The following is a 12738-nucleotide window of genomic DNA, read 5'->3' as shown; positions in this document are numbered from 1 at the left end:
AAAAATCGGTAATGCCGGTATTTTTATAAAACTAGAATTAAATTTCGTAGGTACTCAAAAATATGTTAATTTTACTTCTGCACCACAAAAATATTTTCATTCTTCATTTGATTTGTCAAAGTTAAACAAATGTCAGACAAATGACAATAGTAAAATAAATAACACAAAAATAACAGCTTTTATCAATTTATATAGTCTTTGCCAGAAATTAATTAGACTTAAAAAAAAACAAACAACATAACCTCTTCTTTCAAGCTTCTTTCATTTAATATTGTTTGTTGTTTTCATTTCATGGCGCCAAACTATTTATTTTTCTTATATTTCTAATAATTCAATAAGAATGAGTACAGTGTCTTCAGAAACCTATAGTTTTACGAAAATATCTCTTAGTAATAAAGTTACTGCACTCGATACTACTCTTAAGGAATGTTTATTCAATTTTAAAGGTGAGCCAATTTGTATTGCTTACAATACGATGTTTATATCATAATATATATATATATATATATTATAATAAAGTCGTCGTATCATACTGTGAAAAGGAAGACAGAAGGATAAAAGGCAAGGATAAGAGCAGGAATATCTTGCATGGAATGGACCAAAGATTACACGAATCGTTGTCGGTGTCGTTTACAGGAGTCAAAAATCAACTCTGAATAGAAAATTATTTTTGTAAATAGGAAAATTCATAGCCTCTTAGGAAAATGTTACACCGATAAAAGACTGCTTTAAGTTACAGAGAAAGACAGCATTATAATTACATGTGAGACTACAAAGATTTCAATACATGGATTTACAAGTTTAGTTATAGCTTACTAAATTTACAGGACTCATGTTAGAAGTGGAACAAATTAGCAATGAATGTGAAAGTTATAAAGCTGATTTTGCAATGCAAAAGGAGAAATGTGAAAAGTAAGTCTCCAACATTTGTCACAATACATTTTAGGGTGGAATTTTTAAACCATAAAATAAGAAGTCCCTTGTAGTTTTTAAGTACTAACCAACCTAGATTTTAATTTCTTTTTTACTAACAAAAGGTACCTATCGCCTTTGAAATATTTTTTGTAATTTTCTTTAAAGCACATAATATAATGCATTTGCTTTCTCATCATCCCAGTAAAAGTCACCTAAGCAATTGTATTCATGATATATTATGACATTATATACTACCCTAGCTAGTAAACTATGATACTTATCATATCTGTGTCAAAAACTACAATTCTTTATCTAGACCTTCTATGTTTTCAGCAAATCTTGCAGTAGTTCTGAGGTGCTAAAAAAAGTTATAGAATCAAAAGAAACAATAATACAATTAGCAGGTATGGTCACAGAATTTACATAGTATAGTAGAAAAAGGATAGTCCATTGGTCTTGTTCAATGTACACATATACAACTGTCTTTGTAATATTTCCTAAGCTCTTTTATTTTATAAAACCTAAAATATCACATTGACTTTGCAGCTGCAGCAGTTACAAAACTGAATGAAACAAAAAATTTCAATGTTGTAAGTGAAATCTTCAAAATACTATGTGGTGAAGTTGTAACTCTCACACCACCAAGGGACTCACAGGAGCAAAACAGGCATGAAAAGATACCTCTAACAGACCATCCTAAAACTACAGCGAATGTAAAGAAAAAGCTACTAATAACTCCTAAGAAAGAGCTGAATTCTCAAGATGTGTCAATTAAAGATGAGTCAATCTGTGAGATAGACGGGACGCCGGGACGGACCAGCCCTATAATACATTCCAAGAAGTTGAAGAGCAGTTCTTCTGTTTCTAGTTTAAGTGGAAGTTCTGATTCGAGAGACAAGAAGAAGTGTCCTGATAGTTGGTGAGTTTACATTACATGCATAACTACTATTGTATGTGCTCCTTTATAAAATAAATAAATAAAAATAGCCTTTATTCACCGATGTACAGTTCTACTTTACATAGGTTTATTATATGTATTACTTATTCTAATCGGGCTGTCCTGAGACATAGGCCTCCTCCATCAAGCGCCAAGTGCTCCTTTAGTTATTAAATATCTTGTAATGTATATCTATACTGATTTAAAAGATGTGTTGCTGTTGCAGTTTCTTGTCATTTCTTCTGCTTAGCCATAACACCTTGCGAAATGATGTAGATTCAAAACTGTTAAATGGACCTACAACAATTATTTTGAATAATTCTGATTCTGAAATTATTCTATATATTCAACTAATGGGTACAGGTCCTTTCTCAATCCCAGGGACCGCAGGTGTGGATTCACAGATATTTCACCAGGTCAATTACAACTAACACTATATATATGAGTGTCCCATGTGTATACTGGTTGTATAGATATTACATGTTATCTTATTCTTCTATCGTGTGGGTTGTGAGGTGAAGTACCAACCTCATCAATCTTGGTGTCAGGCTTACTATTGAGCCACCAAAGGCCCCTGACATGGCTTATGTAATGACTACTTACTTACATTAAGTAGTAACGAGGACCAACAGCTTAACGTGCATTCCGAAGCACGGATTATTTTACTTTCGGACAATCTGGTGATCAGCCAGTAAGATCCTAAGCACAAAGTAATTTTTGTGATATGTCCCCACTGGGAATTGAACCTGTAATCTACGGGTCGAAATCCCTGCGCTCAACCACTTTATTGCAAGATAAAAAGGAAAGCACATCAAAAGGAGACATAATTAGGTACATGGCAATTGGCATCCTTATCACTTTAAGGTTCAAGTAAGTTTCTTGGGTTGGAAGGTCAAATAGGCAGATGCATCTGTAAAAGACTGATCTGTCAAACTTCAAGTATGGTAAGCACTCCCTATGAAAAAAGGGTAACGCTATAGAGATGATGATGTTCAGGTAACTTTCACAGATATCTTATGGTTGCCTAGAAGAAACACACACACAAAAACACACACTACACTAACACCACACACACACACAAACACACACACACACACACACACACTATACACACATTATACTTACATTAAAAGGTTTGGTCAATAATAAAATTCATATGCCAGGTCCACCCCAGAACCCAAGCAGCTGAAGCTAAGCTACACGATGACCGGCAAGTCAGGCGGGAAGCAGCGTCAGATGCGACTCAACTTCGTAAACACCAAGTCCGCGAGCGTCGTGGACTTGACGAGCTCCCCGGAGTTCTCCGGGGGCGTGAGGAGCCAGAATCCTCATGTGCAGGTAAGATCATCGGTTCAATTTCTATAAGGCCTTATTATTTATTTATGTAAAATACGAGCACAACAGTTAACAATCATAATAGAGGATAATAGTATATAAGGTATTATACCAGATTGTAAAACCAGTAAAGTGTTGTACAGTATGAGCGACCTTAACACCTGTGATAGCAAAAAGAAAAAGACAAAATATAAAATATAGAGGAAAATTGTTAATGGTGTCACAGATAAATATTGATTGTATAATAATATGTTAGTAATGAACAATGATGATTATGTAAGTAATACATACATACATAAACTGCCTATATACGTCCCACTACTGGGCACAGGCCTCCCTTCAATCAACCGGAGGGGGTATGGAGCATACTCCACCACGCTGCTCCACTGCGGGTTGGTGGAGGTGTTTTTTACGGCTAATAGCCGGGACCAACGGTTTAACGTGCCCTCCGAAGCACGGAATCATCTTACTTTTTCGGACAATCAGGCGATTCAAGCCCGAAAAGTCCTTACCAAACAAAGGACAGTCTCACAAAGTGATTTCGACAATGTCCCCATCGGGAATCGAACCCGGACCTCCAGATCGTGAGCCTAACGCTCTAACCACTAGACCACGGAGGCTGTTGTAAGTAATAATTGCTGATGTAAGTAATAATTTACTTAATTACCCATAATTTACTTAAAAGCCCAGTGATTGGCATTAAAAATGACAATGTTTGTGTCATTCTTAATGAGATCATTATATAGTCGACACATTCTTGTGAGAGGATTGTAGTAAGATGTATAGTACATATTTATGGAACACGACTTTCGTGTTCACCCAGCAGGGTCCACATAATACCAGCGACGACGACGCTGTTTGTGGACGTCAATAAAATAAAATGTCCATATATGTTTACATATGTTTATATAAAAGGAAAAATTGAAGGGAAGATAGGAAGGGGTAGACCTAGGAGAACATTTCTGAAACAAATAAAAGAGAAGGTGCAGGTCGTGTCGTATAGGGAGGTGAAGGTTTTGGCGGGAAGAAGAGAGGAATGGCGATTACTCCACCGACAAGAGCGCAGCTCTTAAATAGAGAGAGATATATATATATGTTTACATGTGTATTCAAGAATAAAATTGATTAAATCCTGTACTTGTGATAGATGAGGTGCCTGATATGAAGTTCTATTAATAATTGTTTATTTCAGTTAATTATCAAACAAGAGTCTAGTGAAAATGATGACACCATACTACCATCTCCTACAAGCGGAGATGGGAAGTTTGCCTTGTAAGTAAACATTAGCTTTTAGACATGTACAGACATTGGTATTCCATATCCTTCAAGACCACGCGCCCGCTTGACTGTTTTTCTTATTTCACCTAGCGGTACACATCCTTAGGCATAGTTATAAAGTAAAATAAAATAATTATTAAGAAAGGGATAGCGACAAAATGATTATTTTTGAAGTAAGGTTGAAAATCTAGAAAAAAGTACAAATTGGGTCATATCTCCTAAACCGTAAATAATCGCTGAACATACATAGGGGTGTTTCTGGTAGCTAATGAGCCCTTCTATCCAATTTTTCATTTTGAACGTGAACTTCTGGACCACCCTGTATATTATAATGAAATTGTAAAACTTTCACAGATCAAAAACAATATCCAAAGACAGTCAAAAGTTCAAAAAGCCACTGTCGTTATCGAAGCTAAAGCATGAGGAGTACCCAGATGAAGCCAACAGTCCCATCATACAGGTTGTAGAGAAGAAACCCAAGGACATATCTAAATTAGATGAGCTTGAAGACTCTATTAATATCTTGAAACCTAACAGGTATTTCGATAATTGGATTATCTATCTGGTTTTATTTTAGCTTTTTTATTGTTTGTATAAAATGATACGTTGCTGATTCTGGCAGACTCAAACCAAACCTTGGCCCCTCTATACCAGTGGTTGCTAACCTTTTTAATATCACTACCCTGTGAACAAGTATGGAAATTGAGTTTACCCCTAATTTAAAATAATGAAAACCACACAAATTCGAACGAATATATGTTTATTATGTAAGTAAGACAATGCACGTTTAGGTAACTAGTAAAGTAATATATAAATCTCGGAGTTAACTAGTGGGAAGGTTGAAATTGCTTTGCATTCGCAAGTTTGACAATATTAGGTTCGGTTTCACTCAACGCGCATCTCATGTCGTGCTCAACATCCCGTGTTACCCCCCTAGAATCTCCATTTTACCCCTGAGGGGGTAATTACCCCCAGGTTAGGAACCACTGCTCTATATAAAAATCGAATTTTTACCGTGAGTCGCCTAGCGCGTAAGAGTGAGTAAGACAAACAATCTGCGCAGTCCCCCTTACGCCCTTACGCCTTAGCGGCTTAAGGCCATTTAAAACTAAGAAAGCAAGACCCAGTCGGTATGAGGTTGGCGCCCGATACGATCTAGATTTATTTACCTCACCCCCTCTGAGTCTTAAACATAAACAGCCCCATATACGGTTTAGGCGCATAATGACAAAAACGCAAAATGACAGATTCGTAAAATGACAGACGTTAACAGATTGTCGCAAATTGTCAATAACGCAAAAAGCCAGATTCGCTGAATGCCAGATTCGCAACATGATAGATTTTATACGTCCCACTCCTTGGCACAGACGTCCCCTCAATCAACCGGAGAGGGTATGGAGCATACTCCACCACGCTGCTCCACTGCGAGTTGGTAGTGGTGTTTTTACGGCTAATAGGGGCCAACCGCTGCGTGGTGGAGTATGCTCCATACCCCCTCTGGTCGATTGAGGGGAGGCCTGTGCCCAGCAGTGGGACGTATATAGGCAGTTTATGTTAAACAATATTATACCTTGCCATTTCAGATTCCCTAGAAGTCCTTACAAAGCGAGTCCTAAGAAGGTGCCAAAATACCAGTCGCCGTTGAAGAAAGAGCCTTTAACTGTTATAATTAAAACTGAAACTTCTTTAAAACCTGAAAAATGTTTGCCCAAGGAACAGAGACCGTCTAATGTGGAAAATAATGATGATGACATAACTCATTGTGAAGAAGCGAGTATGTCTATATTGCGACATGTAGATTCAATACTAGATCACGCGAAGGAAGGACTGAAAAGGTAACAAATTCTTCGCAACTGCTTCTGTGTTTGACTGGAAGCGAAATGAAAGTAGAATGCGTTTCCTACTTATCGCTGCCGTATGTTGAAAAACACACAAAAATATATTTAAAAAAATATATTACACAGCCTCCGTGGTCTAGTGGTAAAAGCGTTGGGTTTACGATCTGGAGGTCCGGGTTCGATTCCCGATGGGAACATTGTCGAAATCACTTTGTGATACTGTCCTTTGTTTGGTAAGGATATTGCAGGCTTGAATCACCTGATTGTCCGAAAAAGTAACATGATTCCGTGCTTCGGAAGGCACGCTAAGCCGTTGGTCCCTGGCTACTAGCCCAAACACCTCCACCAACCCGCAGTGGAGCAGCGTGGTGGAGTATGCTCTATACCCCCTCCGGTTGATTGAGGGAAGGCCTGTGCCCAGCAGTGGGACGTGCTGTTTATGTTTTATTTTATATTCCACAATACTTATGTGAAAACACTAAGGTACAGCTATTTGCTGGGTTAACATAATTAGTTATCTAGGCTATACCGGCGTGATGCTACGTTATTTGGTTGCAGCCCCACAAAGCGACCGTTGGTTGAGAATAAGAACTGCGTGAACACACAAAGTGACCACGAGTCCAGCATTTCTCTACTACGACAGGAGCCGACTGAGAAACCTATAGAAGATAATGCTAAAAGGTAAAATAATACTAATACCTATTTCTATACCGTCTACCGAAAAGTTACCACGACCTCACCGATGAACCGGCGTGAAGCCCAGTGAGTGAACCGGAGGCACAAACCACCCCTCACTCCATTCTCTCATGTATGTATACATTTCTAAAGGAAATGTCGTGAAAAGAGACATAGTTTAGGGACTTTTAAACTAAATAAAAATTAACTTTGTCTGCCAGTACTTTTTGTAAAAAAATTAAAGAAAAACATTCCTTAGGGAGCAAGGTATTGTTGAAGCACACCACAGACACTCCATACGAAAACCTCATTCTTACCGTGTGCCGTCTAAAGTGCGAGCGGGACATAGACCGAGCGCTCTCCCTTTTACTCCTTAGCGGCTTATGGCTGTCTAAGACAAATAAGACCCAGAGGGGGCGAGGTCGGCGCCCGATACGAATTAGTGCGGGGCGGAGAGTCACCGTTCTATATAATTAATCTTTATTCTACGGTTTAAGATTTATTTTTTAATTATTTCTTTTTTCACATTATTGAGAAATGAAGTAATATATTTTTTTACAAATATAAACTTATCATTTAAATATTCTTAATCTTAACCTTACATATAATTAAAACTAGACTAGGTACTAAAACTAAAAAACAAAAAGAAAGAAAAGTACACGCAAGTAGGCTCAATTACAAATGCTCCCTTTTACCACCTCTCGACCGAATGTGCCCATCACGCTCGCAGCGTTGCCCCGTTGGATGGCGAGGGAAATATGCTGCGCTAAGTAATGCCCGGACTGGGAGTCGCCACCTTGTTCCCTTAGCCGCTTACCCAACTCTCTGTTAATTTATTTATGAAATCTTAATCCTACAATTATTTGAAACATTCTAAATTATTGCACAAACAATGCTGGTCAATATAAAATAGCGCGTGCCTCCCTCGTACCTGGTTCAAAGGTGCCCATTATACTGGCCGCGTTACCGCGTTATTGCCAAGGAATCCTGTTGAACCAGGAACCCTCAAGTCTCTCAAGCGCCTCCCCAACACGGAAATGAAATCCTTGGGCGCGGAGCACCACACACCCGAAGTCTCGACGGCAAACGGGACAAAATCGTGGGTCCGCGTTAAGTTTCCATATTTCGCTAGTTTTTGGTTGAAGATGACGTAGTTGAAGTTGTTTTTGTTTTACCTAAAGCTGCTGTATATTTCTATTTAATGTCAGTAGCCCTCGTTGACAATTACTTCCGCACAATATCTCAGGAAGAGGAAATGACTGAAAACCAGCGCTAGATAGCGCCATAGCATGGCTCCATCACAGCACAAGCTGAGCCATTTCATTTTGCCCGTATTCGTAATATTCATAATTACCTAGTTCTTATAGCAAATGTAAATTGTTACTGGCAATAAATTTATTTTATTCTTATACTTGAAGTGAATATTGTTTCGGTACAGGAAAGCCACAGAAAACGTGGAGCCAGTGTACAAGGAGCCGACTGTTCGTAAGAAAGCAGAGAAGCTCGCTCTGCCCGGGTGGTGCTGCGATGAATGCAAAGCTGTGAGTTTTATATTTTTTTTCTTATAAAAACAATGTTACAAACACTGGAATACAGACATCGGTAAACCCGCAAAAGTTTGTCTCGATGCCTTCCTCGCACTACGTCACAATGGTTGTCTTATATTTAATAAAAATTACAAGCTATACCTGTAGGTAGGTACTCTGTCTACCACTATAACCAACCAACATATACAAATATATACAACCTATATATACAAATGCGTGAGCAGGATGATACAGCTCTTTATTCTGAGTTAATAATACAGCCTCCGTGGTCTAGTGGTTAGAGCGTTAGGCTTACGATCTGGAGGTCCGAGGTTGATTCCCGATGGGGACATTGTCGAAATCATTTTGTGAGACTGTCCTTTGCTTGGTAAGGACTTTTCAGACTTGAATCACCTGATTGTCCAAAAAAGTAAGATGATTCCGTGCTTCGGAGGGCACGTTAAGCCGTTGGTCCCGACTATTAGCCGTAAAAACATCTCCACTAACCCGCATTGGAGCAGCGTGATGGAGTATGCTTCATACCCCCTCCGGTTAATTTAGGGGAGGCCTGTGCCCAGCAGTGGGCTGTTTATGTATGTATGTTTGGAATTTTCCATAGCAAAAGTGTAGAATTGAAAATAATTAAAAAAACGCAAATCATGGGCTGAATCATCCCTCAGTATTCGTTACGATGTCACTAACACCCAGTATGTTTGTACTTTATGTAAAATGAAACGTAATCATCATTTCCCCCAAACAGTTCTTCGGCGACCTGTACGCAGACGACGCGGACAAAATAAAGGCGGTGATAGCGCGGTGTTCGAAGCACCGCGGCCGAAACAACCCCGCGCGACCGAAAACCCCGCCCGGCATATGGAACCCTCGCTGGCACGTGCCCACAGACACCGACGACTTCAACCGGCTCAACGACGCCCTCTGACAGAGATAGAGAGAAGACGACAACATTACAGCACACCCCGGACACTTCATACACCTCGTTCTACACAGACACTACACATCAGATACACACTACACATCAGATACATACTACACATCAGATACACACTACACATCAGATACACACTACACATCAGATACACACTACACATCAGATACACACTACACATCAGATACACACTACACATCAGATACACACTACACATCAGATACACACTACACATCAGATACACACTACACATCAGATACACACTACACATCAGATACACACTACACATCAGATACACACTACACATCAGATACACACTACACATCAGATACACACTACACATCAGATACACACTACACATTGACATTAGATTTTCATGTCGTTACATGAGCCATGTCAGGGGCCTTTGGCGGCTCAATAGTAACCCTGACACCAGGGTTGATGAGGTTGGTATTCCACCTCACAACCCACACGATAGAAGATTGACATTATCTTACACGCGCATCTGTGTGTGTGATGTCTGATGCCATACGATTGAATTCTAGTAAGACCTTGGGGATTGAGGTAAACCAAGCTCAGACGCTGGTGGGGAGCGGAGAGTTGCCGTTCTATACGTTGTATTTATCTTTATTCTACGATTATAGTACGAGTCGACCATAGAATAAATATATGTATAGAAAGGCAACTCCGCGCCGTAGCAATTCGTATCGGGTGCCAACTTCTCCTCCTCTGGGACCTACTGTATAGGCTTAATGGTCGGAAGGAGCATTGATGTATAAAATATGTTACTATAGTAAGGGGTAATGGGGGCGCAGCTGCAGTGTGTCTCGCTCGCACTCACCTACGCGTTAGGCGGCGCACGGTAAGAATGTCATTTTTATATGTAGTGTCCAGAATGTGCTGTTCCCAATATTGATGAGGCCAAACCCTAATGTAGGGCATCGATATAAATAGTCCGGTCGTAACCTTAGGTAAGAACGTTGATGTTCGTTGCGGCAAATTAACATTCCCTCATGCTTACGTCACGAGGCGAACGTATATGCTTGTAAATTATTATTTAAGGACATTTTAAGGCTAAAGTAAGACCCAGAGAGGAAGACGACACCAGATACAAATTGGTGTGGGACGGAGAGTTACCGTTCTATACGTAGTATATACTAACACGATACAAAAACGACATGTGGTATTCTTTATTCTATCCCAGCACGCATGCGCCCTCTCAATGATGGATGGATGGGACTACAACAGGACTATTTTATAACGTTGAGAAAGCCAACATTGTTTTGTTGTAAACTTGACCTTCTTTCTATAAGTTGTACTACTTACTCCGAGTCTTAAGATGAATTCGAAATGGTCGTAGAACTATTTGTATAATTTGGTAGCTTACGCACTACACCCACTCGATAGTAATTTTCTGTTATAGAAATGTAGTGTTAAAACGCCTTGACTTGTTGTTTGGAATGATTACTTATAAAGTTTCTAGATTTATTCGCTACTACTATGTTTGAAGGCGTTTAGAAGAATATTTGTATCAAAAATGGGTAAGTATAATAGTTCTAGAGAATTCGAGATGAGTAAGTAACTACACGAGTGTGGTATTTGTCCTATACCTACGTAATATTATAAGTAGGTATATTTCAAATCTGTAGATAAGATTTACGTCGTTGGATAGTAATAGTAGTTGAATGGGTTACGGGAAGGTGTTTCGTTATCAATTTTATCTAATTCAAGTAAATCGTAAAAGTTATTTGATATTTCAAGTGAAAGAACATGATAGGTAGGTATTTTATACTAGAAAAGTAATGTTTTGACTTTAATGCGCATTAGTTTAAAAGTTTAGCGACCTCTTGAGATGACGTCATAGTTATAACTGTATTCCGGTGTGCGTCAAGCTAGCGGCCTCAAAAAAAAAATGGGCACGAAAAAATAATTTGACCATACCAAAAAATAGTACTCTTATTGAAAAAAATAGTACCTGTTGTAAAAAAATTAGTACCATCACGGTTCTGGATTTATAGCCATGTTTTATTGCACTTGCTAGCTTGACGGTGAGCGAAATTTGGCGAGAGTTAACGACAAGGTCTTTCGCTTTGATTTAAACGCCAAAAAATAGTATCGAAATAGTACTCACCCCCTGCAAAATACCGAAAGTAGTACTTCAACGGTTCCAAAGTTATAAAGGTAGTTCTTTGATCCCGCTAGCTTGACGTTTTGAAAATACCTATTATCTGGGGAATGCTTGCATACTTCAGTTTGTAACTAATGTCAATAAACTCGTATGAAATAGTACTCCCTACCATCATAATTTGGACCTGATTCTCTTTGTAGAAATATGTCAAAAAGTCATTATAACCTATGTCATACATTTATCAAGACGAGTACAGTCGCGAACAAAATTATTACACATGGTCAAGAATGTTGTCAGATTTCAGTATTTTTCCCCATTTTTGGGTAAAAATTGGTGAAGTGCCAGGGTTGTTAGATGAAAGTAATATCATTGTTGACACTCTTTGAGTTATTCTACAAATACTGCAAATTGTTTATTAACAAACACTTCGATCCGTAACAAATTCAACATGAAGGTATAAATTATAAAATAAAACAGCAGATTAAAAATGTATTATGATGTACTAAAATCACAGATTGTTTTCGATAAGAACTAGACCCATGCAGCCATTTTCTATTAAAATTAGTGCTTATGGGTGTATGCAATAGGAATTTTTTGTAATAGCAGCACTGAAGTGCAAAGAAATGGTAGGGTAGACCTCCAAAATGGCAATACTTACGAATAAATTGTGAGGTTATGTAATTGTCTACGTGACTGTATCAACAACAAATGTATGGCATAGGTTATGATGATTTTTTAACATTTCTACAAAGAGAATCGGATCAAAATTATGATGGTAGGGAGTACTATTTCATACGAGTTTATTGACATTAGTTACATACTGAAGTATGCAAGCGTTCCCCAGATAATAGGTATTTTCAAAACGTCAAGCTAGCGGGATCAAAGAACTGCCTTTATAACTTTGGAACCGTTGAAGTACTACTTTCGGTATTTTGCAGGGGGTGAGTACTATTTCGATACTATTTTTTGGCGTTTAAATCAAAGCGAAAGACCTTGTCGTTAACTCTCGCCAAATTTCGCTCACCGTCAAGCTAGCAAGTGCAATAAAACATGGCTATAAATCCAGAACCGTGATGGTACTAATTTTTTTACAACAGGTACTATTTTTTTCAATAAGAGTACTATTTTTTGGTATGGTCAAATTATTTTTTCGTGCCCAT

At 38.5% G+C, this 12738-nt stretch overlaps 1 protein-coding gene across 2 annotated transcripts; it reads left to right on the top strand.

Annotated features, from left to right (window-relative positions):
- Positions 1–127: 127 nt before the first annotated feature.
- Positions 128–11155, top strand: LOC126371716 (nucleolar protein dao-5). Of its 2 annotated transcripts, XM_050017045.1 has the most exons (12): positions 131–446; positions 828–912; positions 1249–1319; positions 1462–1834; positions 3016–3190; positions 4380–4459; positions 4820–5002; positions 6049–6300; positions 6862–6984; positions 8417–8519; positions 9265–9541; positions 9812–11155. In XM_050017045.1, the coding sequence occupies exons 1-11, from the start codon at positions 341–343 to the stop codon at positions 9442–9444; spliced, it is 1731 nt and encodes a 576-aa protein (XP_049873002.1). In that variant the 5' UTR covers positions 131–340; the 3' UTR covers positions 9445–9541; positions 9812–11155. The 2 variants fall into 2 exon arrangements, with proteins under 2 accessions (XP_049873003.1, XP_049873002.1); XM_050017046.1 differs by lacking the exon at positions 4820–5002 and having other exon boundaries at positions 128–446.
- Positions 11156–12738: the final 1583 nt, after the last annotated feature.

The sequence above is a fragment of the Pectinophora gossypiella genome, chromosome 13, assembly GCF_024362695.1.
Source record: "Pectinophora gossypiella chromosome 13, ilPecGoss1.1, whole genome shotgun sequence".
In the NCBI taxonomy this organism is placed as follows: Eukaryota; Metazoa; Arthropoda; class Insecta; order Lepidoptera; family Gelechiidae; genus Pectinophora; species Pectinophora gossypiella.
Note: the sequence above shows the minus strand (reverse complement) of the source record. Positions and strands in the feature narration are given on the sequence as shown.

Excerpts from the sequence above, each read along its gene's own strand:
- LOC126371716 (XM_050017045.1), top strand. The coding sequence starts at position 341 with ATGAGTACAGTGTCTTCAGAAACCTATAGTTTTACGAAAATATCTCTT. Across the intron at positions 4,460-4,819 it reads GGAGATGGGAAGTTTGCCTT|ATCAAAAACAATATCCAAAG; the intron begins GTAAGTAAACAT and ends AAACTTTCACAG. Across the intron at positions 6,985-8,416 it reads ATAGAAGATAATGCTAAAAG|GAAAGCCACAGAAAACGTGG; the intron begins GTAAAATAATAC and ends GTTTCGGTACAG.